The 25,044-nt window shown below is 51.4% G+C and overlaps 5 protein-coding genes across 5 annotated transcripts in view; 3 read left to right on the top strand and 2 right to left on the bottom strand.

Annotated features, from left to right (window-relative positions):
- Positions 1 to 356: 356 nt before the first annotated feature.
- On the bottom strand, positions 357 to 1,163 carry BDR25DRAFT_365108 (uncharacterized protein; the record flags this gene model as incomplete). Its single annotated transcript, XM_033696874.1, has 1 exon — positions 357 to 1,163. One exon carries the CDS (start codon positions 1,161 to 1,163, stop codon positions 357 to 359), a length of 807 nt encoding a protein of 268 aa, XP_033554922.1.
- A 921-nt stretch (positions 1,164 to 2,084) lies between these two features.
- On the bottom strand, positions 2,085 to 3,130 carry BDR25DRAFT_250629 (uncharacterized protein; the record flags this gene model as incomplete). The annotated part of the gene is made up of 4 exons (XM_033686077.1): positions 2,085 to 2,339; positions 2,510 to 2,613; positions 2,674 to 3,012; positions 3,067 to 3,130. The coding sequence occupies 4 exons, from the start codon at positions 3,128 to 3,130 to the stop codon at positions 2,175 to 2,177; spliced, it is 672 nt and encodes a 223-aa protein (XP_033554921.1). The 3' UTR covers positions 2,085 to 2,174.
- Positions 3,131 to 4,343: 1,213 nt separating this feature from the next.
- BDR25DRAFT_299795 (uncharacterized protein) lies at positions 4,344 to 6,883 on the top strand. Its single transcript, XM_033689230.1, has 7 exons — positions 4,344 to 4,676; positions 4,738 to 4,945; positions 5,004 to 5,401; positions 5,448 to 5,797; positions 5,850 to 6,501; positions 6,551 to 6,595; positions 6,652 to 6,883. The coding sequence occupies exons 1-7, from the start codon at positions 4,401 to 4,403 to the stop codon at positions 6,802 to 6,804; spliced, it is 2,082 nt and encodes a 693-aa protein (XP_033554920.1). The 5' UTR covers positions 4,344 to 4,400; the 3' UTR covers positions 6,805 to 6,883.
- Positions 6,884 to 7,049: 166 nt separating this feature from the next.
- Positions 7,050 to 8,328, top strand: BDR25DRAFT_275792 (uncharacterized protein). The gene is made up of 2 exons (XM_033687513.1): positions 7,050 to 7,170; positions 7,223 to 8,328. Exons 1-2 carry the CDS (start codon positions 7,116 to 7,118, stop codon positions 8,092 to 8,094), a joined length of 927 nt encoding a protein of 308 aa, XP_033554919.1. The 5' UTR covers positions 7,050 to 7,115; the 3' UTR covers positions 8,095 to 8,328.
- A 334-nt stretch (positions 8,329 to 8,662) lies between these two features.
- Positions 8,663 to 25,044, top strand: part of BDR25DRAFT_7657 (uncharacterized protein) — a 17,186-nt gene continuing 804 nt past the window's right edge. The window contains exon 1 of the mRNA XM_033699006.1: positions 8,663 to 24,809. Within this exon, the coding sequence (XP_033554918.1) occupies positions 8,885 to 24,809 (15,925 nt within the window). The 5' untranslated portion in view covers positions 8,663 to 8,884. The remainder of the gene's footprint in view (positions 24,810 to 25,044) is intronic.

Here is a 25,044-nt window from a genome sequence, read left to right as displayed (position 1 = left end):
TCGTATACCGCAGAACATACTTAGGGTAGATCAGGAGAGGATGCTAACTTCTGTCTCAAGTGCGGCTTAGTGCTACAATACGTCTAGTTACTAATTTACTAAAGTACATTTACCTACATGTCACAAGTACAAATTCAGGTTTCTCTATGCTAACACGAATACCTAATCATAAATTATCAGACAACATCCATCCTATTTTCGAACCAGAGACCAGACCGGCTGATCTGAACACGTCCCCAACTCTCTATATATCCAAGTCCAGTCTTCTTAATAAGTCCCGACATCCCAAACAATATTCACAAACCCATTTTCACAAACCCATTTCCATCTACACCCCACGCCCAAATTCTCCTCCCCTACTGCCTCCATAAACAGACATGCAATGCCCCCGTCCCATCATCCCTGTTCCTCCTCATTGTCCACCCCACCGTCGCCAAACTCTGCCCACTTCTCTCACTCCCGTGCACAAACGTAGTCCCACGCTCCCAAACTCCGTTCCCACGCTCCATACACTCGGTCACTGCCCAACCTTCACAATCCCCATTTTCGCGCATTGCTTTAATCAGTTGGTCTACTTTCCAGTTCGAATCAACTTGAATCCATTCAATGTTCATGACCGCGAAATTGCGCTCCCAAGGTCGGAAGCCGGATTTCAGCCACCCGAGGATGGTGTAGGAGTCGCTGAAGAAGTGGGATACACCGGAGACGAGGCCTCCGGGGAGGTTGACGGGGTTTGTTTGGTCGGCTGGGATGGGGCCGAAGGTTACGTGGCTGTGGAGGCCGGCGTCGGGGAGTGCAGGAGCGGCGCAAGGGGCTGGAGCGGGTGCAGGTGCGGGTGCTGGGCCGCCCCAGAGGAAACCTCCCGGGGCGTAGGCAGGGGGTCCTGCGCAGAATACACCTGCGGCTAGGGGTGGTGGTGGAGGTGGGGCAGGGACTCCGAGCATGACGGGGGCTGGGGGAGCGCCTAAAGCAATTGGTATTGGCCATGGTTGGGCCTGGGCGGGTGCTAGTGGAGGTGGAGGATCAGGTCTGCCGAACGTAATCACGCCAGGTGGTAAGGCATATGGAGGTGGAGCTCCGGCGGCGGGGATAGGAGGAGGTGGTGGGGCATCGCGGTGAATGTTGGGATTTTCGGCGACATCCACGTACCACGGGCCAGCCATTTTCGAAGTTCGAGCTGATAGAGAAAAAGGATTCGGAGAAGGATTCGGCTTAACTGGATCCTATATGTGATGGCTCTGATTAGGGTATGAATAATGCGAGTAGAGTTCAAGTCAGGGGCAGGAGCGATGAATGGAGATGAAGGGAACCGCTCAAGGAGTTGACGAAGAGAACAGCTGAATGAAACTGTTGCTGAACTTGCTCAGAGCTGGAAAGGTCCTTATTTATATCCCCCCAGATAGAGACAGAATTGTTGAGATGATGAGGAGTGAAGAGCCCCCCATGGAGTGTGAAGTGTAAAGTTGTTGCCGTGTTTGATGTTGTCTCGCGAATAGCTGAGACAAAAATTGGTGAATTCCATTGTGCTTTGCGTGTGATGTGAAGATATTTTGGAGTAGGCTTAGGAAAAGAATGATTTGGTGATCGAGGTTTGCTTTATTTGTGAAGAGCAAAGGCCATAGCAGGGTTCGCGATAGTGACTAGTAGTCGTATGCATGGATCAAAGTGAACCATTCGCAAACGGGAGTGGCGGGTGCTGCGTTCGTACCATGGGAGAGCAAGTTGAAAACATGTGGCTTATCGTGAATCCTAGGGAACGAATGTGTTTGAAGAAAGACTTGCATGACGCTAGGGGATGATGCTGCGTGCGTAAGGGTGATGTTCAGAATATGACGTGGTTGAAATGTTGGGGGTGTTGAATTTAACCTGGACACGCGCAAGTTCCTTACTGGTATCCTTTCGGATGAACAAATGTGAGGATGGGATAGAGCGTGCCAAACTAGGATGCGACGGTCAAACCAAATACTTCTCTTCAACACCTAAGCGGAAACGCAGATGCTAGAGGCGAATATATGAATAAAAATAGGATGCGCTTTGGCACCAATTGTGAAAGCCATTTGCCAAGAAGTTCAATGGAGTTGTAGATCAAATGATACTCTCAGATGAAATATTAAACAGTAACCCAACCATGCATATAGCAAATCCCTCCAACCTGCTCACGGCTTAATGTCAGCTTAGCACGTGGCGACTTTGGGACCGGGGATGGTGTATGAATTGAAGTTGTTGTAAATGTTGGCAGTGTACCCAGGATCGGTTGCCTTAACGTGACCGGGGATCTTAACCGTCGGAGATAGGGCTTTCGATCCGCCTCCTGTAACCTTGACTTGAGCGCATGCGACCTGTAAAGGCGAAGATATAAAGTCAGTATAGTCTTTCAAAACGGGATTCTGGCACCTCGATATTCTATCTTGAAGCGACCTGCAGTTATCAGCAACACCACTAAGTGGCATCTCAGATTCTTGCAGCAAGTTCAAGACGTAATATTAAGGCTGTACCTGGGCCTTCTTACATAGAACTGAGGTGTTGAACCTGGGTTGTGGATTCCGAGCTGCTCAATTCGAAGAAGATAATCTCCGGCCGCGATGCATGAAGGAATGGTAACTGAATACGAGACTACAGTAGACTTAGCTCTGTCCGGTGATAGCAAGCGCATTTTTTGAATCGTGGGCTTACTGCTCATGTCCCATTTGGCCTGACCACCGCTAAACGTAGGTCCAATCTCTTTGACTTTGAACCAATCCGTGGAGCCGTCTGCTGATACCGCGTCCGCTACTTTCGACATGTAGAAGGTAACCGGACCTTGGTGATACACGGCAGTATCTGCGGTAAATGTAACGCTGGACCCAGCAGCGACGGCAACAGTGGTGGTATTTCCACCGGTTGATCCTCCAACATTGCAGCGGAGGTCTGGCGAGGCTAGAGCGGTAACAGGAGAATTGTAATTTGTATTCCGCCGAACATTTTGGTATTGTGCTCCCTTTTGGTTGTTGGCGGTAAGATACTGAAATATATCTGAAGGGTGTCAGCAGTCCGTAACAAAGGGAGGGCGGTTGGGTGGATACGTACAGTGCCCCTGCGCAACCTGCGCGAGGGTCACGAAAAGGAGAGAAGAGGCAGCAAAAATCTTCATTGCTGGATCTGAAGGGAGGGGGATGCGGTGATCTGCGTGAGCAACTTAGTCGATTCGTACTGGCTTTATATGCTTGTCCAAGGGAAACGCAAGGCCATACCCCGGGTCTGTTTCCATATTATAGAGCATAATTCTCCCCATGTAAACTAAACGTTCAGCTTTGATTGGCGAAAGCATTGACGCCCAAATGAAACTGCGTCACAATGTTAAGCATTTCTGCACTCCGCAAGTCGGCACGCGCAATGAATCCCCCGGCGCATGAGTGGCGGAGTCCATTAATCCACCGCGGACCTGTCTTAATTGAGAACGGTCGAGAGCTTAGAGGTGACAAACACATTGGATGAGCGCTGGGGAATAAGAACGCGGTAGAGCGGGTAATATAAAGCTATATAGGACTTAAGGTCCGTGATCTTGTTCGCACATGGACAAGCCACGGTTTTAGCCAATCAAGATGGGAAATGAGGGACGAAAGTATGTGGAAGGGTGCCGTTTTGTGGGGAGGGCGAGAAGGTGGATGGTATTTTGTCGAACAAAAGAGGCGCCAGATACATTAATATCGTCGGCAAATGTTGATATAAATTGACTTGGAATACGAATATGACACGGAACAGGAATTCTCGGGCAGTGGACATGAAAATTCCAGGGAAACGTGTTCCACACAACACATGGACAGCGCTGGGTTCAGAGAAATAATGAAGACGAGAAGCGACGACGTAGAAATGATGATGACGGAAAGACACTGATGGATGGGGGCGAGTCTCTTCATCCAGTGCCCACTTCCTGATGTTAGACCACCCGCATACAGAAGAAGCTTCTCGCGCTTTTTTCTCATCGATGGCGTCTCGAGAAGGTTAATGATGATACGAAACAGGAGTTTCACAACTGACGATAGGCGGTGGCGTGCGAGCCGTGATCGACGAAGTTGACTTCAACAAACCCAGTGGTGCAAACTGAGCAAACAGCCACGCCCATGCGGGCTCGGCACACAAGCGGGGTAGTCTCATCACGTGTGCAGCTCTAGCTGCTCTTATCCTGAAAGGCTAGGTCCATGCGAGTGCTCTCGCCCGTATCTCGGAAGATCCACTCTTCTTATCGCCATTGACACTTGGAAGGAGCAATTCCGACAACAGCGTTAGGTAAAAATGTACATCCAGTATAAATATTTTATTCAAGCGGTAGGATGGGGACTATATAACCTTCCCGGCCCCCAAACGCTCCGGGGATTTTTACAATTCTCTCTTTTGGTTTCCTAACACGAATTCAAGCAACCATGTCGATGGAGACAATTGCTGCTTCTCCCAATCCACGACCCGCCAAGAGTGTGCCCTCACATCCCCTAGCCCCTCTTTCAGCCTCGGAAATAACTCTCACCTCTTCAATAATCAAAGCTTCATGGCCAGCACATACTGATCTCCATTTCAAGGTTATCACTCTTCAGGAGCCTGCTAAGGCCGATGTACTACCTTATCTGGAAGCTGAGCACAACAACAAGTCACTGCCTGCTATTGGTAGGAAAGCTTTCGTGAACTACTACATTCGTAACACAGTATGCTCGCCCTTGTTAGATATGTGGTATTTTTTTTGTGGGGCTAATGTGATTGTTATAGTCCAAATTCCACGAAGCGATTGTTGACCTCTCGACGGGACGGGTGCTGCAGAACCTTCTACTGGGACCATTTATCCATGCTAATGGGGATGGAGAGGAGATTGTGGCCATTGAGAAGGCTGCTCTCGCTGATGAAGGTGTAAAAGCTGAGATCGCGAAGCTGCAGCTTCCTGAAGGTACTGTAGTGATTAGTGACCCCTGGATATATGGTAAACAAATCCCTCGGCCTTTGAAGTGTGCGATTAAGTACTGATAGATCACCTTTAGGCGCTGATGGCATCAATGACGCGGAGAGGATGTACCAGTGCTTTCTTTACATGAGAGATCCCTTGAACCCTACAGAAGCAGATTCGAACCACTATGCGCTGCCGCTTCCAATCTCTCCTGTTATCAGCACCGAGTCAATGGAAGTAATTCGCATTGATATCTTGCCGACTGGTGTGGATGAGACAATAAAACCCATCAAACCATACAAGATCAAGCCTCCGAACGAGTATATTCCGGAGCACCAGAAGTTACGGACCGACCTGAAGCCGTTGAATGTTGTTCAGCCGGAGGGGGCTAGCTTCCAAGTTACCCAGGAAGGTACAAGCCATGTACTTTCATGGCAGAAGTGGAAGTTCCGAGTTGGCTTCAACCAAAGAGAGGGTATGGTTCTATACGATGTAAGTGCCTATCAATCACAAATTAACTGAATGCTGAATATTACAGGTACGGTATGACAGTAGAAGCTTGTTCTATCGCCTGAGCCTCAGCGATATGAACATACCATATGCAGATCCACGCCATCCCTACCACAAAAAGTCCGCGTTTGATCTTGGCGACGCCGGCGCTGGCATCATGGCCAACAATCTCAAGCTGGGATGTGACTGCTTAGGGTCCATCTACTACTTAGATGCAGTCCTGTCTGATGACAAGGGCAGCATTACTCCAATGGAGAATGTAGTCTGCATACACGAGCAGGACGCCGGAATCGGATGGAAGCACACCAATTATAGAACGGGACGTGCTGCTGTTGTCCGCTCTAGAGAATTGGTATTGCAATCCATCATCACTGTCTCGCAAGTCTTCACATATTCAACAGAGGAACTAGATATACTAACCTGGCTTCAGAAATTACGAATACATATTGGCCTTCATATTCAACCAAGCTGGTGAGATTGACTACGAAGTACGAGCTACAGGTATCCTCAGCACTCAACCAGTCGATGAGGGCGTCGAGGTACCCTTCGGCACAGTTGTTCACCCTGGCGTTCTCGCCGTCCACCACCAGCACATTTTTAGTCTCCGTGTTGATCCGCATCTAGAGGGACAGGACAATAGGCTCGTCTACGACGAAGCCCATCCAATGCCGCGGTCAGACTTCAACCCTCATGGCATTGGCTACTACGTGCAAGAAACGGTGGTCGAGGAGTCGGGGGGGTACGACCTGGATATCAGCAAGAACCGCCTTTTCAAGATCCAGAACCCGAATGTGCGGAACCCGATTAATGGCAAGCCGGTTGCGTACAAGATCCAAGCTCCAGATTTCCAGAAGATAATTTCGGATAAGGACAGCTTCAACTATAAACGCGCCGAATTTGCAGATCACAATGTCTATGTTGTCAAGCACCAAGACGGAGAACTCTACGCTGGAGGGCTATACACAAATCAGTCAAGAGGAGGCACCGGAGTGCGTGCCTGGGCGGACAGGAAGGATAATGTCAAGGACACGGATTTCGTGCTTTTTATTCAGATGGGTATCAACCACGTCCCAAGAATTGAGGTATGCCGCCTTCTATAACTGGTATGATCAGTCTCTAATTTTGGTACAGGATTTCCCAGTCATGCCATGCGAAATTTTGAAGTTGCATATGAAGGTGCGTTTAATGGGTGAAGATGAATGAAGGATAAAGGATGCTGACGTCACCCACAGCCCGTGAACTTCTTCGACAAGAACCCCGCACTAGACGTTCCCCCGAGTGAGCAAAACTTTAATAAGAGCTCATTATTGAGCAAGAGCCATCATCAACCTAGCGTTGAGGCCAAGATATCAGAAGATGGTTCGTGCTGTGCGCCCAAGTTATGACAGGGGGAATATGAAACAGCGATGGGACCGGAAATGAGTACATGTAGAGCATAGATCATATAAATGAAATGGAACATGAATAGATGGTAGATAAAAATCTCTTATCTGAGTGAGTTTGGTGGCAATCATTGTCGTCCTGCTCCAGTGAAGCAGCCGGCTGGCATGCCAAGCTTTGCCGCATTCACGTGGTACAAGTAGTACAAGTAGTCCAAGCTCACTAGTTCACTTCCTGACAACCTTTCCAACGGTCCTCTTTCACGCACATTCAATTTCTTCAACCGTGCTAGGACCTCATTGATCGTGCACCGACGATGGCACCGAACGATAAAGCCGGCCGGGTGGTTTTCATTGGTAACATTCCTTACGGTTAGTTCCTAGAGCTTCGGTCAACCACAGTGCGCTAACTCGCACCTCACAGGAGGAACCGAGGAGTTGATTGTCGATACTCTTAGCAGAGTTGGACAGGTTCTAAACTTCCGTTTGGTATATGACAAAGAGACTGGTCGACCGAAGGGCTTTGGTTTTGCAGAATTCGCCGACGCAGACGCCGCAGCCTCTGCAGTCCGAAATCTGAATGACTACGAAGTTATGGGAAGGAAACTGAGGGTGGATTGGTCGAACGACAATGGCGCTGGTGATGCAGCGCCCGCAAGCTACACTGCCCCGCCGGCCCCTACGAATGGACAACCAGAGCCCGCTCTCGCTCCATCATCTAGCGCATTGCCTCCTCTACCACCAGGTGTCGATCTTCCGCCGAATATTACATGCCCGGATGCTATCTCACGCACCTTGAATACGTTGCCGGCTCCGCAGCTGCTCGACATACTCTCGCAGATGAAGGGGTTGGTTACAACAGATCCAGCGAAGGCAACGGAGCTGCTGCGTCAAGCGCCGCAACTGGCTTATGCCATCTTCCAGTCGCTCCTTCTGCTCAATCTTGTAGACACGAATTCTCTTGGTCAGTTTATCGACCAAGGCACTTCTGCACCCCCAGCTGCCGCCGCACCTGCACAACAACCACCTGCACCCCAACCACCGCGAAACTTCCCTGTGTATCCCCCACAACCCGTTCCGACACCTCCAACTCACGTGCAACCACCGGCACCGGCTTACAATATTCCGCCCCCGACTCAGGCCCCACAACCGCCTCAACCGGCGATGGACCAGGGCCACTTGTACGCCATGATTATGAACATGCCGCAGTCGGATATCGATCAACTTCCACCAGACCAACGCGCGCAAATCATGCAGATCCGGCAGGGCTTGATTCAGCAAGCTGGTGCTCGGTAATAGATATACGGTTCACCGGCGCGTCAAGGTGGCCTCCGGTTCATATTCTGGAGCTCGGCGTTAAAGGCACTGAAAGCGCGGCGTTGGATAGGCCGGCTTAATAAATGGGATTATACTGGATCTTGGGCCACTTCGGGACGTGCGAAACGTGGTGACATCTGTACCAATACCCAAAAACTTATTATCAGGGAAAAGTCGGAGGTTGCGTGGGGAAAGAGCATGCCTGGTTGGGCTGACATGGGAGTTGAAGCAAGCTTCTTGACAGAAATGTTTCCAAACTCGACCCAGCCTCATTTAGATAGCTCATGTCACCGCACTCTGCCCTCGGCGGGGAGTCTTCAATGGCGGTGCTCGTACAAGTAAACTGGTTCACAATTCCACCTGGTGTGCATATGGTGATTGCTTTTGTGATGCGTTTCGCACATCAAGCGAGAATTGCCGTAAGCTCACGTCTTGGGACCCGGAGGTTGCATTTCATTGGCCAGGTGAAGGGGGGCTGGCAAATGATCTGCATATGGGCAAGGGCACCACTCGACAGCTCCCATCGCCACAACAACTCAGCTATCATCGAGATAGACCGGTGAGAGGCGTCAGCCAGTTTTCTTGTCTTTTGGCATAACCGGCGACTTCATTTTCTGCAAACCGTGTACAATATAACGACATGACGAAGTGACGACTCTCTTCCGATCGATACCCAGCATCCCACGTCGAACGAGTCTTGCGACACGGACCGACGACGTAATTTTCCAACTCTCGCCGCACGAGCTCTCAGCGCTCGTCGCCCTGTAGCATGTGGAACAAGATCACGGGGAAGAGCGACAGCTCCCCGTCTTCCAAGGACGATCGCCGCCGAACCGAATCCACGCGTGCTAAACGCGCCGCCGAGTCCATCGTCTCCTCCAGTTCCTCGCGCAGACCCACTCGCACCGACAGCGATTCGCGTCGAGCGCCAACTTCATCCAGAAATTCATTCCCCCCGGAAGCTCCACCGTCGCGAGCATCTTCCTATGCTACTGCGCACGACGGAGCTTCAGAATATGCAACCTACGACCCCATGGCAGACCGTTCGTCGCGCTCCCGAGGCGCCAACGATGACTTGTACGACGACACCCGCGACGAACGATCTTCCCGCCGTCGAGATGAGCGCTCTTCTAGCTATGATACAAGGACGACCCGCAAGGAGCGGTCACGAAGCAGGGACCGCGAGGACCGGAAGAGGAAGGACGAAAAGCGGGACCAGAAGAAGAGCCGTTCGGACCGGTCAAGCAGCCTGTCCCAGACTGGTGGCTATCGCGGAGACATTGTGGACAGTCCAAAGCCTCTCACCAGAACATTCAGCGACCAGGTCTCCCGCCCAGGCTTTTCTCAGTTCCCTGGTCAGGATGGAGCTCCGATGATGTCTGGCGCATTGCCCACTCCCGCCAATCCTCCTATGTCTTCTTATATCACCGACCAATTTCCAGGCCAGAATCCGGCTCAATTTGCTGCTCCCTCTATTCCGGGTCCCGCTCCAGGTGAAGTATTTGGCGCCGCGGCCGACTATTACGGCGACCAAGGACAGTCTGTGGGTGCTCAGCCTGGTGTACGACCCCAACAACCCTCCGTCCTTATGCCACTTGATACTCCACACCTAATGTCTGCATCCGCTCAGGCCAACCCAGTCCAAGATACCGGGGCTGGTGCTGCGGCCGACTTCTATGGATCTAGTAACATAGACTTGCCTCCCTCAAAACCTCCGAGGCCCTCGATGCCGGGCGCCTTTGAAGACGACCTAGTTCCGCCGAAACCTCCTCGACCCAGTTCGAAGCCTAGTAGCTCCGGCAAACCAGGCAAGTTAGGTTCTGCTGCTGCTTTGGCAGGCGCAGCAAGTCTTACATATGCTCTGGGCCATAGCTCTAATGCCCATCATTCTGAGAGTTACACGAATGGCGTCCAGGGCTCTTCTTCGATGTATATGCAAGGCGTTAACCATTCAACTGCCGCCACTGACGGTAGCTATATGCCCAATTACTCGGCAGCCATGGCGGACGCCCCTCCTCCGAAGCCACCTCGGCCTGGGAAACCGTCCAAAGAATCATCTTCCCATTCCAATGCTGGATTGTACGCTGCCGGAGCTGCCGGCCTCGCAGCTTATGGAATACATCACCACAGTTCGCACCAGCACTCGTCTTCCATGTCTGGCGGCTTTCCTGGCGACCATGATGGACCTGGTCCGTCCCCAAGCCCGTTCATGTCCGGTGGTATGGCTACTAGGCAAGAACAGAAGGGACCAATCACCAAGCTCGTAGATTGGTGGAAGGACCATGAGGATGTTCAGAAGATGGAAGAATATACAGAATATATTGGAGTCTGCCGCGGCTGTTTTGACCCACGTTCGTCAGTCCAGGACGCCCCTAGGAAGCACCACTACAGCCGAAAGCGATCTGGAGAATTCCGACCCTCGGGTATTGAAAAGCAGTCTCGTTATTCCTACTCGGAGCTTGATGCGAAACGGAAGAGCAACAAGGCTGGCTGGCTGGCTGCAGGACTCGGAGGGGTTGGTCTTGCTAAAGCCGGAAAGGCTCTTTTGAATCGAGATGATTTCGATGATACCTACAGTGTTAAGTCAGGACATGCATCCCGCTCACGGACTTCCCTCCATCGTCGGGGTAACCGCAGCCGTAGCCGTAGCCAATCTCGAGATCGGAAGCATCATTCCTCAGGAAGATCGGAGATTCGTTATAGGAGCCGTTCTAGGGATCGGATGTCTCGGCTCTCTACAGGTGTAACTGGCGACCGCAAAGAGTACAAGGTAGTACGCCACCGTTCACGTTCGCGATCTCGTTCTCGCTCTAGGGATCGCAAATCAGGACTCCTGGGAGCAGCGATTGGAGCAGGGATCGCAGCTTCTGCGGTTGGCCACGCGCAGAGGAAGCGAAGCCGCAGCCGATCCACTTCTCCGCAGAAGGTGTTTGTCCACCACCGTAGAGATAGTAGCGATCATGACCGCCGGCATTCGAAACCCCATCGTCCAAGCCATCGGTCATCTCGCAGCTCTCTCACATCCGGTTCCTACGTCGACGTCTCTCAACCCTCCAGGCCTAGAACAGGTGGTTTCCTAGGCGGCTTCTTTACTGCCCCCCCACCGAAAGAGAAGCGGCGGAAGCCTCATTCTCACTCAAAGAAAAAGAAGGGCTTTTTTAATTTCGGGAATGCCTCATCCTCTTCTTCAGACTCGAACCTTGCCTTTGGGGCGGGGTATGATAGGAGGCGCCGACGCTCCACACGACGCAACTCAGACGAGAAGTTTAATTCCGCCTTAGTCGGCTTAGCTGCCACTAGCGCTGCTATAGCTGCTACGCAAGCTGGACGCTCTAAGCATGGCAAGCATAGACCTGAGGTTGTAGCCATTCGGGAACATCGACATGGGCGGGGGGGCTCTGATCGATACAAGCCTGGTCGTTCATCTCGTTCCTCGATTGTTGACGAAGAAGGGTGGGAGTCCTTACCCGAGGATGATACTTCCTCTGACTCGGGAAGCTTCAACTCTGGCCTGGCATTTGGAGATTATGATTGGAAGATGGGGAAGAGCACAGAGTCTCTTGCGTCTAGTGCCTCAGGTACGAGCAAGTGGGGCTGGCGCTGGGGAAGCAAGAAAAAGAAGAAGCCTTCAACCGAAAGCCTTCACAATGCTGTGGCTTCAGCATCCTTCATCGCCCCTGTCGTTGCTGGCACTGCAATTGGTGTAGGGTTAAGTCGACATGACAGCAACGCCAGCAGCGCATCAACTCTCCAATCCGTCTATCCTGTTCAAACAGATGTCAATTCGTATGATGCCATGAGACGGACGAGTGCTGTTCCTACGCCTCAGCCTATTGTGACCGGTCGACCACCGGGTATCATTGAACAACCGCAGCCAGTGCATCAAGTACCTGGGGCCCTATATTCTAGCCAGGCCCAACCTCAGCCGGGTTATGTAGCGCCTATTGGTCCACCAGTCTTCGCGAATATTCCTCCTCAGCCCTCACATTCCGCACAACAATTCCACTCAGGCATGGTGGAGCCCCCTAAGCGGAATTCTGTCCCACCACTTCCGCGCCGTGGAAACTCTTCACCGACGTTGAGCTCTTGGAAACGCGATGCTGCTCTTACTAGTGTAGCTGCTGGTGTAGCCGCTGGTGTTGGCGTTGCTGCGGTCGCTGCCTCGAAGTCCCGTGATCGCCGGACAAGCTCTCCGATTAATGTTCGCTTCGATCTAACTGCCGACCAATCATCGAAGGAGGAGCGTGAACGTCGACGACAAAAAGATCGCCAAGAGGAGGTAGATCACCGCCGCCGCGAGAAACAGCGCGAAGAAGAGGAAGCTCGCAAGCAGGAAGAAGAACGCCGGCGTCGTGAGAAGCAACGCCGAGACGAAGAAGCCCGGAAATACGAGGCAGAACGCTTGGCTAGGATTGCAGCTGAGCAGCATGAGGCAGATCGTCGCCGTGAACGAGCTGAGAGACGTGTTCGAGAAGCTCGAGAAGCTCGCGAAGCAGAGGAAGCAGATCGACGCGCCCGAGAATCTCGGGAAGCTGCTGAGGCTGAGCGTCGGGCTCGAGAGGCGGCGGAGGTTGAGCGCCGGGCTCGTGAGGCTCGCATGGAAGCTCAACGTAGAGAAGATCTTGAACGCGAAGCTGAGCAGATGCGGAGAGAGCGCCGAGAAGCCGATATTCGTGAGGATACTGAACGCCGACAAAGAGAGGCCGAAACCCAAGCAGTTTATGATCGTCGAAACCGGGACTCCGACAGCGACCATAATCGACAGACCCGAACGCTTGAACAACAAACAACTGGAAGCTCGATCGCCAGCGATGTGGGACGTAAAGAGAACGAACTTCAAGAACGGGAGCATTATACCGTTCAGCCTGAGACTTGGAAATCAACTGCGGCGGCCGCCACTGTGGCTGGCGCTGCTGCGGTGATTACTGGTGCTGCAGTATCGTCGCATTGCGATCGATCACCAGCTGTCCAGACTGTAACGCCTGCTGTCAAGACCATTGTGCCCGCTGTCAAGCATGTAGAACCGACGAAAATTGCGCAAGACTATGCGGATGAGGAGATCTTCGACCCTAACATTTTTAAGAAGCGGAGGGCGGAGGAAGAAATATCACGCAGAGCGGCTGTGAAGATTCTTGAAGATATTGACGCCCGGTATAAAGAGCATCCCGTCTCTCAAGCTGACTTCTTCGCACCAGAAGAGCTCAAGGACCATTCCGCAGGCCCTTCGCCAAAGATTGATCCGAACGAAGGTGCCCCCGATCTTCATATTTTCTATGCTCATGACGAATTTGATATTGGTGCTCCGAAAGTTCCGCCTTACCCTTCACCCTACTCTTTCACGGCCACAAGAGATGGGTTTGGGTTGTCTCTACCTTATCCTGTCCCTTCTCTGAATTTGATCCAGCCGACTCCTCCTGGAAGCCGAGCGAACTCTATTCGTGGTGTATCCTTACCTCCCTCGCCAGCCATTGCGCCCGTAGATGAACCGAAGAAGGAAGAGCCAAGGCAAACTGAAGCAAACAAAAGAGGATCAAGAGTTAGTTGGGGCGAAAACCAGTTCCACAAATATGAGGTTCAGACCCCGGAATCTTCTCGCGAATCATGGATCGACCCCGAAGTAAAAGGGGAGAAGCATTCACAAGATGAGATTGTAGTTGAGTTCGACTCACCAGAGTCTGGCAAACGGACGTCTTCCTATCAACCGGAGAAGGAGGCCATAACATCGACTTATGGACCCAAAGAGATGGACGATGCACCAAGCACCCAATATGTCCCGAATCAAGAGGATGCGAGTTGGCCTGAGATTCCAACTAGGAGAATGAGCAAGAAAGACAAGAAAAAGTCTAAAGTTGTAGCCGCAGCGGGGACTATTGGGGCAGCAGGGGTGGCATCATCTTTTGGGGACAAGGCAGATAGAAGCTCGTCAACGCCCAAGGACGAGCCTGTCTCAGATACGCACTCCAGGCTCGTACAATCTGCAATCCCACCTTCAAGCAACGTCTATCAAGCACCTTTCTATGAATCGGTTTCTGATGTCAGTGCATATGTACCTGCTCAGCCAAAAGGTTTTGCTGTAGGGGAGATTACTGAGGAACCAGAGCCTATGACAAGAGTTCACATGCCTGGCGGCTTCGAGGAAGATCCTGAGCCTGAGCCCGAACCCGAACCCCAACCTGCTGCGGTTGAGGAATGGGCCGAAGCTCCAAAGAAGAAGGGTAAAGGCAAGAAGAAACCAAGGAGCACTGACGACGAATTCTCTTCGCAAGTTACCCAAAGGAAGATCGAGGAGAAGCCCGTCCCCGAACCGATCGAAGTCAGGGACGCAATTCCCGAGCTTCAGCGTCAACTAAGCAAAAAGGAAAAGAAGAAGGCCAAAAAAGCTAAACGTGCTAGCTTAGATAACCGGGATGACACGGAGTCTAGCCCACCAGATACCCCCCAGGTCGAGCGCGACATAAGGGATGTGGAGCCATCCTATCCTACTTCCTACAAGCCCACCGATACTTACGAAGGCGGCGTTGATCTTAACAAGACCCCATCGCATGAAAGCGCTAGCAACACTACGAACGCTGCTGTTGCTGGAGGCTTTGCCAGCCTTGTTTTTGGTACAATGAAATCAGACCAGGACAAGACTTCGTCCGACTTGGAGTCAGCGAAGAAGAGCGTGGAGGCCGCAGACACGCACGCTTCGCGCGATGACTACCCATCTACTGCGAATGGAGCTCGCTCATTCGCAGCTACTGAGAGAGTCTCCCCTATTCTCTCCTCTATTCCTTCTACAGCGTTCCAAGACGTTGACGAACTCGCAGAGGTCAAGACACCAAAGCGGAAAGAAAAGAGGGTTAGTGATAAATTTACGCCACCAATTGGGTCCCCTCTCCGGACCGAGGTGCAACACGAGGATTATGTTGGCCTCCAAGCGACGCCAATTGCACCCATGGGCAGAGATGAATTGCTGATCGATCCGCTAAAAGCGCCCACCACCATTCCCACCTACAAAGCCGAAGAACCAAGATCCCAACGCATACATGATTCTGGATACTATGCCCCTGACGACCAGGAACGCATTGATGTTGCTGACCGAGATGATCGGGACGAATTTTTCTCTGCCGACTCGGATGAGATGAAGAAAACAAAGAGCAAGTCTCGCGAGACAGATGACATCGATGCTCGAGACTCTAGGTCGGTTGTATCAAGTAGTAGGTACGACGATGACCTAGATCGCAAGGACACGCGTCATCGTCGTAGAGAGAGTGAACGATCAGAGAGTCGTGACCGTGGATATGAATTCGATGATGGCGAACACAAAAAGAAACATCACAGGCGCCGAGAAACTGATGAACGATCCGAGGATTGGGACACAAGATCTGCCAACTCCGAAACTCGCTCTGAAGCCAATGGCGAGCGTCGGAAGAAGCATAGGAGACGCGAGAGCGAGAGGAACGGCTCTCCTGAAGATCGAGTCCGCTCGTCAGCTGCGTCTGAGCCTGGTGATAGCTACGAACGAGAGCACAAGTCATCGAAACGACGATCGAAACGGGATGGCGATTACGATGATACAGCCTCTGTAGTTTCATCACCTGCGCGATATAATGAAGGGCGGTCTCCCAAAAAGGAAAAAGAGAAGCGTTCCAGCGGACTCTTTAGTCTTTTCAGTAAGTCGAAAGAGAGCCTGGTAGATACTTCTAGCAAGTCCTCCAAATCTAAGGAAGAGCTCGAGGACGTGGATCGAAAACATCGGAAAAAGAAACATCGTGGTTCAGCGTACGGGTCAGATGACGATGATAGCCGTTCGATCATATCATCTCGAGATCGTCGTGAGAAACGGAGAAGTCTTACTGACAGCCGTGATGAAGATTCCAAAGAATCTAGACGAGATAGATCTAGGGACTCACGACATACCGCCGAAGAAGATCAGTCTTTTTTAGGCGATCGGGCAGTGGCAGCCACTCCACTGCCCGCAAGTGAGGGTGAATCTCACGATATCGTAACAAGATCACCTCATACCCAAAAGGAAAGTGGCATACCCGGAGATCGACCCGAATTCCCTCTCCCAACTCTCGACAATTCCCACGCGTTCTCTCCTGAGCAGCGCGATGTCGAGCGTCCAAAAACACCAACCGAAGACACCCGCGCGCTGCTGACCCGTCTTACTGGGCTTCAGCCTTGGCTATTGGAAGCCTTTCCCGACGAATTGCCACCACTTCCAGTATCTCGACCAAATTCCCCATTAGCTCAGACTCCGGAGCCACGTTCCCCTCTCTCTGCTGTCCGTGGATCTGCATCGGCATCTGTTCCATTTCGCTTTCGTCGACCACTAACATCGCCTGGCGTGCAGCGCGATCTCACTCTTGATCTAAAGCATGCGGCAACTCCAGCTAGCTCGCCTCTCCAACAACCGCTATCCCGACGCCATTCTAAGGCTGCCTCGACTGAGTTCAAAGATTCTCGTGAGTTCCGCCCTCTATATCTCGTCGAGCGTAATCGTAAACCCAATGACATCGAAGAAGTGTTGCCAGCACTTCCATCGAGTGGCGGAACATCGCGAACTCCTTCAGAACGCGGAACGACAGAAGATGAGTACCAATCTGCTCTTGAGTCTCCACATATGAGTGCGAGCGATACTTTTGAAGATCCATTCACAGAGCCGCCAAGCCGTGTAGTTTCGCCGCCACATTCTGAGTTACAGGAACGCGAAATTGACGAACTCACTGAGTCTCAGCAGACTACGCCTAAGGCTTTATCATTTCCATCTGGAGTATTAGATCTGCCCGTGCACTCTGATTTACCAGCTCTTGAGATTGCCCCTCTCACTTCTGATGATTCTAGAGGCCTAGGCTTATCGCTTGATGCATCCGACAAACCCCGAGCAATATCACCGAAGCTTCAAAGTCCTCTGGCTCCAAGCGCGCTCATAGACGATACAAATATGGCTGATGCGATGGCCTCACGAAGCAGAGATCCATCCCCTACTAAATCTTCGTCTGCCCTCCAGGATGCCGCTCTTGGTACTTTGATAAGGGGAGCGGCTGCTGCTACGTCGAGGCATCGGAGTCCATCTCCTGCTAGCTATGGGTCCGATTTCATGGCTGGTGAGCCTGATCAGGAAACCATTGATCTCGCTGCCCAGTCTTTCCCCCCTCCAGAGCCGCAAGAACCCGAGCAACCAAGCGTTTCCCGAACCCCTTCATCGAGCTCAAAGAAGACGAAGAAAGGTAGAAAGGGCTCTAAGGGTAAGAGCATTGACTATGGTATTGAATCACCGAAAGAGCTCACCGCTGAAGATCATCAAAAGATTAGGGAGAAGGATGCAGAGGAAGCATTTGAAGGATGGTTCTCTGCTCCCATAGAAGAACCAAAACCCATCGAAGAAAGGAAGGTCGTGCCAATTCAAGAACCTTTAGAGCTTAATCCAAATCTCTTACGTCGCGACAGCAAAGGCAAAACCAAAGGGAAGAAGAAGAAAGGGAAGTCTAAGAAGGATTCGATCTCCGAATCACTCCCGCCAACACCGACGGAAGAACGCCCCTATCCTTCCCCCAGCTCCTCACAATATATACCGCAATTCGTCCCGAGTGAAGAAGACTGGAAAACTAACCGAGCTGAATCTGTCATTACAGATGATGCTACGCTTATAGGCGAGCCGAGCGCAAGCCAGTATGGAGGCTCGCCTGAAATTTCTTCGAAGGAGTTTCGCCGCCAGAAGGTTTTGGATAGCACTGCCCCACGGGATGATAATGACCTTGATGTTATGAATGCCGGTGTTGAGGCTAAGGCACAACAGCTTCGGAGCAAGACTTCGCTGCAAGATTTGCTGGGCCCAGTGCTTTCGAGGAAAATCTCGGAGAGCAAGTTGCAGAATGTTGGGCAGCGAGAGGAATTGGAGGCAGAGACAGAGAGGCCGATCGATCTTTGGGCGGCGACGACGCCGAAGTTGGAGAAGGAGGGTGTGGTTGAGCCGCTGCTGCCGGTGGAGTCTCTCGGTGACAAAAAAAGCGAAAGTCCCGTGGCTGAACCGAGCGTGATAGTCGCTGAGGAAGAGTTCGAATCGGCCCCCAAAGGCAAGAAAGGAAAGAAGGGGAAGAAAGGTCGGAAGGCAAGCAAACAAGTTGAACTTCCAAGCCTTCCTACTGAATCATCTGTGACAAAGAATGAAGTGGTGTCTGAACCGGTTTCAGAAGAACGACACAGTGAGTTGGAGCGAGATATCTTACAACCGGCTTTTGGGAAAGATATGTCGGTTGTTGTTGAAACTCCGACGCCCGTTGTTGCTCAGGACAAGTCAACTTCCCTAGAAGGCACGACGACGGCTGAGGTGAAGGAGTTGATGAGTCAACCTGACCTCGTTCCATCTGCTCTTCATGAAGACAAAGCGGATACTTCGCTGGGGCGATCGACGAGAATGCCTTTTCCTGAGGAGAAGTTAGATGTTCCTGCAGATGCCCTCGATGTCCTAGGTCCAGAATCGAGGAAAATCCTGCCTAAGCAAGAGTCCGTTCATCCTGTTTCTGATGTCCAAGCTTCTGAATCGAAAACCAGTCTGCCCGCGCAAGAGTCCGTTCGAGATGTCCTTGGAGATGTCTTGGATGTCCTAGGTCCAGAATCGAGGAAAATCCTGCCGGAGCAAGAATCTGTTCAACCTCTTCCTGATGCCCAACCTCCTAACGCCCAAGTTCTAGAATTGAAAACAAGCCTGCGCGCGCAAGATTCTGTTCGAGATGTCCTTGGGGATGTCCTCAATGTCCTAGGTCCAGAATCGAGGAGAATCCTGCCTGAGCAAGATTCAGTTCAACCTGTTCCTGACACCCAAGTTCCCGAATCGAAAACGAGCTTGCCCACGCAAGAATCCGTTCAACCTCTTCCCGATTTCCAAGTTCCCGAATCGAAAACGAGCCTGGCCGCGCAAGAGTCCGTTCGAGATGTCCTTGGAGATGTCCTTGATGTCCTAGGTCCAGAGTCGAGGAAAATCCTGCCTGAGCAAGACCCTGTTCAGCCTGTCCTTGATGCCCAAGCTCCTGAATCAAAAACCAGTTTGCCCGCACAAGAGTCCGTTCGAGATGGCCTTGGAGATGTTCTGGATGTCCTAGGTCCAGAATCGAGGAAAATCCTGCCTGAGCAAGAGTCCGTTCAACCTATGTCTGATGTCCAAGCTTCTGAATCAAAAACCAGTTTGCCCGCGCAAGAGTCCACTCGAGATGGCCTTGGGGATATCCTGGATGTCCTAGGTCCTGAGTCAAGGAAAAACATGCCCGAACAAGAATCCGTTCAACCTGTTCCCGATGCCCAAGCTCCTGAATCGAAAACGAGTCTGCCCGCACAAGAATTTGTTCGAGATGGCCTTAGAGATGTCCCCGATGTGCCCGGTCCGGAATCAAGGAAAATCCTGCCTGAGCAAGAGTCCGTTCAACCTGTTCCCGATGCCCAAGCTCCTGAATCGAAAATGAGCCTAGCCACGCAAGAGTCTGTTTATCCTCTTCCTAACGCCCATGTTCTAGAATCGAAAAGGAGCCTGCCCGGGCATGAGTCCGTTCAAGGTGGCCTTGGGGATATCCTCGATGTCCTCGATCCAGAATCGAGGAAAATCCTGCCCGAGCAGGAAGAGTCAGTTCACCCTGTTCCTGATGCCCAAGCTCCTGAATCAAAAACCAGTCTGTCCGCGCAAGAGTCCGTTCAAGATGGCCTTAGAGATGTCATTAATGTCCTAGGTCCCGAATCGAGGAAGATCCTGCCTGAGCAAGAGTCCGTTCAGCCTGTTTCCGATGCCCAAGCTCCTGAATCGAAGACAAGCCTACCCGAGCAAGAACCTACTAGAGACGTCCACTCTACTCCTACTCCCGAACCATCTCAATCTTTCACAAAATCTCTTTGGGGTGCATTCAGATGGGGCAAGAAGAAGCCAAAGACGCCCGAACCACTGCCACCTTCCCCAGCACCGGTGTCAGAGAAGGAGGGTGTTCTAGTACAGGAACAGCCCACCCTGGCTCAGCCCCAACAAACTCTTGAGCCCTTGGGCCTCGCTGGTGCGTCCTCGGAGATGCTGCCTCCTTCGGTCCTACCGCTTAGCACCCCCTTTGAATCTCAGGAACAACCAAGCTTTGAGATAGGAGAGCCTCTGCCCCAACTTGACTTGGAGGCTAAGGGAATCGGTCCAGATGAGGAGACAACCCAGAGTACCAAAGAGGCTAAGGAGATTCCTAGCGATAAAGATAAGGAGATCCCCCTGGAAACTGTCCCTGAAGTTCTATCCGAACCCCGAACCCTAGCGGGAAATGATGAGTTGGCTCTTCCCTTGTCAAAAAAGAGGAAGGACAAGAAAGGAAAGGGTAAAGGCCGAGCCACGGACACTGCCCCCTTCACATCTATGGAGGCTGAACCTAGTGACATTAAGAAGTCTGATGCTGCTGAGCCCCGAGATCAGACTCGTGAACTAGAGCGAGATCTTCCCGTCTCTGAGCCAAACCCCGAAGATGACGAATGGGCTTTGCAGGGTAAGAAAAAGAGCAAGAAAGACAAGAAAATACGCAAGCGGGGAAGTCTTCAAGTATCTGAATCGGTAGAGCCTGAGCTGGCACCTGAAGCGGCAATTCAAGTACAGGAGTCTCACTCTCTGGAGCTAGAGTCTGGGCAAGACATTCCACAGTTGGGTGGGGAGCAGATTTCTGTTGAGTCGGAACCAGGTATTCCAGCGACGGGAAAGAGTATGACAGATGTTATAATCGAACCATCAACCCCTGGTGAAGATGAGTGGGCCATTCCAGACAAGATGAAGGGCAAGAAGGGCAAGAAAGCCTGGCGGGAGAACACGCAACCTTCAAGCCTTGTTGAAGCCGAACCAAGCAATCAAGACCTTGCTCCTCAAGAGAACATTACTACCCTAGAGGAACCTGATGCGACTCTCAACGTGGATCCTAAAACATCGGATACACCTCGCATCACTGAGCAAGACGTCCTTCCTGATCCTGAATCTATACTCCAGAGGGATGAATCAGTGTTCACTCCGAAGAGGAAAGGCAAGAACAGAAAGGGAATGGACGACAGGCAAAGTATCGAGCAGGAAACTCATGGGCAGGTCCTCGAACCTGAGTCTAACACACAAGACAGTGTTGGGCAAGTACGAGATCCGGCCCAATCTTTGGAATCCACTCAAATCGATTCCAGCATTCAAGACACCGTCATCACTCAAGGCGAGCCAATCCAAGATCTCCCACAGCTCTCGGAACAAACACCAGAGGATGAATGGGCCTTAACTTCATTGGGGGACAAGAAAATGAAGAGCAAGAAGGCAGACGCTTCACTTGAGGTCGAACCACCTGGCCCTTTGGACATTGAGCTGAGTACTCAGGAAGATGTTCTGGTGCTCAAAACGGAGGAGCACATCCTTCGAACTGTCGAACCTCAGATTAGCATTGAGCCTGAGGTTACATCACAATCAGAGTTGTCTGTCACTCCCGAACCTGAATTGAGTGTTCAGCAAAAAGTCCCACTACTTGAGCAGGAGCAAGTTTCTCGAGCCCACGAATCTGAGCTTGGGGCGCAGTTAGACATCCTTTCCTCTGAGTCTCAAACTAAGAATAATGTTACGGAGCTTTCAAAGGAGCAAGAGATTCTAGATGAGTGGTCAGTGCCATCGTCAAAGAAGGAAAAGAAAGAGAAGGGCAAGAGCGGCAAAGCAATGCAGGAAGATGAACCCTCTACTTTCGTCGAGTCAGCCCCGAGTACGCGAGACGTCGTCGCCGCCATGGAGGAAGATATTACACAGACATCTCAGCCATTGGAGCCTGAGCTCACCATTCAGCGCGACATCGAAGCCCAGCTTAAAGAAATACCTCAAACAGTGCAAGAACCTGTTGCAGAGGATGAATGGGCAGTTCCCGTGTCTAAGAAAGCCAAGAAGAAAAAGGTGAAAGAAACGAAAGCTGTGCAAGATGAACTGTCCCAAGTCCTCGAACCTGTCCGTGATACTGATGATGCCTTGGAACCTGAGCCTGTCATCCAGCAAGAGATCGCACCTCAGCCCGAAGAACTGCCTCAAACACTACAAGAATATGTTGCGGAAGATAAATGGGCTGCCCCCGTCTCTAGGAAAGACAAGAAAAAAGCCAAAGGAAAGAGAGCTGCGCAAGATGAACCATCGCAAATTACCGAGCCTGTTCACGACGTCGATGATGTTCTTGATGTGGATAAAAAAGAGGCTGAGTCAATGCCCGTCGATCAGAGTCGGGATCTCACAGCTGGTGATGATATCTGGGAAGCACCTTTGTCTATGAAGAGAAAGAAGAGGAAGGGCAAAGGGAAGAAGGCTGCGCTTGAGAGTGAGTTTGTAGAGAATGTGGGGATGCTGGGCGAGGAGCAAGATGAGCTGGATATAGAAGAGTGGACCCGAACTGAGGTTTTACCTGAAGCTATCCCTAAGGTCCGAGATGAAGCCGCAATGGAAGGTGTTGGCGAGGCTTACCTTAAAGATCATTCTGAGGCTCAGATACCTTCTCAAAGCCTAGATACTCCTCAGCCCGAAGGCTTCCATGAATCTCAGCGTCTTTCTGAACCTCAGATCGGCTCCGAGATTGAACGAGACATCAAGGAGGAACCATGTTCGGACACTCAAGGTGGTTCTTCAACACAGACATTCGAGGAAGCGAAGGACGACGGTGACGAATGGGCCCCTATGTCCAAGAAGGCCAAGAAGGCCAAGAAGACGAAGACATCTGCTCTCCTTGAAAGTGAGACCCCATCACTAATCGCAACACCCGTCGAGGAGTCTAAAGAAATTATTCCTGAGGACCTTGCCGTATCTACGACCCAAGAGCTTAAGGAGAAGGTTGTAGATGAACGGGTACCCATTTCCAAGAAAGACAAGAAAAAGGGAAAGAAGGCGAAGAAATCTGCTCTCCTTGAAAGCGAAACTCCACCGTCCGTTGCAACACCAGTCAAGGAGTTCATTTCTGAGGATCTTCCTGAATCTGAAACTAAAGAACTCGAGGGGAATACGGACGTTGATAGATTGGCACCTATTTCCAGGACAGACAAGAAAAGCAAGAAGCTCAAAAAATCTGCTCTTATTGGAAGCGAAACCTCTCTATCCGTCGCAACGCCTGTCGGCGAGTCTGAAGAGATTATTCCTGAAGACATTCCTCTCCCCGGGACCCGGGAGCTCGAGGATGTGAAAGCTGAACAGGTTCCTAACGATAGCTTCGAAAGCTTCGCCCCTACATCCAAGGGCAGAAAGAAGGCTATGAAGGCTAAGAAGATTACAAAATTTGAAAGCGAAACGCTGGACCCTGGTTCTGCATCAACCGAGGGGTTGAAGGAACCAATGCTGGACGTTAGGCAGTTGAAGGTGAAAAATCGGGAAGAGCAAACTTCGGAAATGACCCCTGTATTTAATGAAGAGCATGCTCAGCCAATTGTTGAAAATCAGGTGGAATCAGCGGTCAAAATCCCAGAAACGCAAATGGAGCTCTCAACTCCCATAGCACTGCGAGTCGACGAATCGTTCCAAGACAGTGTTCAGGTTCCACTAGTTATCTCCTCTTCTGAAGCAGGCAAAACCTTGGGTATCCATATTTCCGACACCGAGCCTGAGACTACTGCTCACGACAGCAAACTAACCGAGACGAGGTCCATGGATGATGTTCATTCTTCCGCTTCACCAAGTGAGGCGCAAGATTCGACCACGGATGACTGGGGCTTCACATCGTTGAAGAAGGGCAGGAAAGGGAGGAAAGGAAAGAGCAGACAAGTTGTCGTTGAAGAGCCCGCATCTTATATTCAACCTCCTGAGCCACAACCTGGGCCACTTCCTACCGACATTACGCCTTCAGATTTTCAAGTTAAACCACTTCCTAATACCGAGGAAACGGTTGAACATACGCTTCCGAGTCAACCTGATCCTACAATTGTCCAACCAATCGAAGACTCTTCATCTACACTTTTAGCTGAGGCGGAGGAAGAGTGGGACGTTTCGACCTTGCAAAACCCAAAAAAGAAGGGCAAACGTGCGCCTGTGGTCGAGGACCCTAGCCAAGAACGCAGCACTCCCCAAATGCAGCCTCAATCTACCTCCCACAACGTTCCTATTCAAGATGATTTAACATTTCCGCCTGAACCAGAGCCAGCAAAGGATGAAGATGTGATTTTCGACGACCAAACCGCCCTTCCACTAGAGCCGGAGAAGCCAAAGGGCAAATATTTAGACTCGCCATCTTCCCAAGGTGATCAGATTCAGGTGGAGGCGGTTTTACCATTGCCACCCGTTCCGAGCGCCATGCCTGAAGCCCAGGCTAAAGAAACGACTCGAGATATCTTGTCCGAAGAGCCACATGCTTCCATCGACACTTTTGAACAATCTGTTACTCCTTCCGCCGAACTCACAGAGCCAAGGCCTGTAGACTGGGACTTCCCGATTTCAAAGAATAAGAAAAAGGACAAGAAAGGCAAAGGCAAGCAGTCTAGCGCGGTCACTTCGGTCCCCGAAGCCCTTCCCGAAGTTAAAAGTGGGAGTACAAGTCAAAACATCTCTCCCACAGTAACTGAAGAGGCCCGGTCAACAGTCACACTACCAGTGGAGCCAGACCAGCCTGTTGAGGATGATTGGGGTTTCCCGGGGTCCAAGAAGGATAAGAAGGCGAAAAAGGGCAAAAGAAAGCAATCGGGAACAGCCACTCCAATCTCTGAATCTTTTCTAGAAGTCGAGAGTGCGCAGAAAGGCGTCACTCTCTCAGCAACAGATGAAGCCCACCTGATACCCACGTCGTCGCCAGAGCCCGAGCAACCTGCCGAAGACGACGGGGGTTTCTCGGTGTCCAAGAAAGATAAGAAAAAAGCGAAGAAGGGCAAAGGAAAGCAATCGGGAACAACCACTCCAATTTCTGAACCTCTCCTCGAAGTCGAGAGTGCGCATCAAGGCGCCAATCTCTTAGTATCAGATGA

Source organism: Lindgomyces ingoldianus (genome assembly GCF_010093535.1).
Source record: "Lindgomyces ingoldianus strain ATCC 200398 unplaced genomic scaffold BDR25scaffold_1, whole genome shotgun sequence".
Taxonomy (NCBI): Eukaryota; Fungi; Ascomycota; class Dothideomycetes; order Pleosporales; family Lindgomycetaceae; genus Lindgomyces; species Lindgomyces ingoldianus.
Note: the sequence above shows the minus strand (reverse complement) of the source record. Positions and strands in the feature narration are given on the sequence as shown.

Coding starts and splice junctions, on each gene's coding strand:
- BDR25DRAFT_299795 (XM_033689230.1), top strand. CDS start 4,401: ATGTCGATGGAGACAATTGCTGCTTCTCCCAATCCACGACCCGCCAAG. Junction 4,946..5,003: donor TAGTGACCCCTGGATATATG/GTAAACAAATCC, acceptor GATCACCTTTAG/GCGCTGATGGCATCAATGAC. Junction 5,798..5,849: donor CAATCCATCATCACTGTCTC/GCAAGTCTTCAC, acceptor ACCTGGCTTCAG/AAATTACGAATACATATTGG.
- BDR25DRAFT_275792 (XM_033687513.1), top strand. CDS start 7,116: ATGGCACCGAACGATAAAGCCGGCCGGGTGGTTTTCATTGGTAACATT. Junction 7,171..7,222: donor CATTGGTAACATTCCTTACG/GTTAGTTCCTAG, acceptor CGCACCTCACAG/GAGGAACCGAGGAGTTGATT.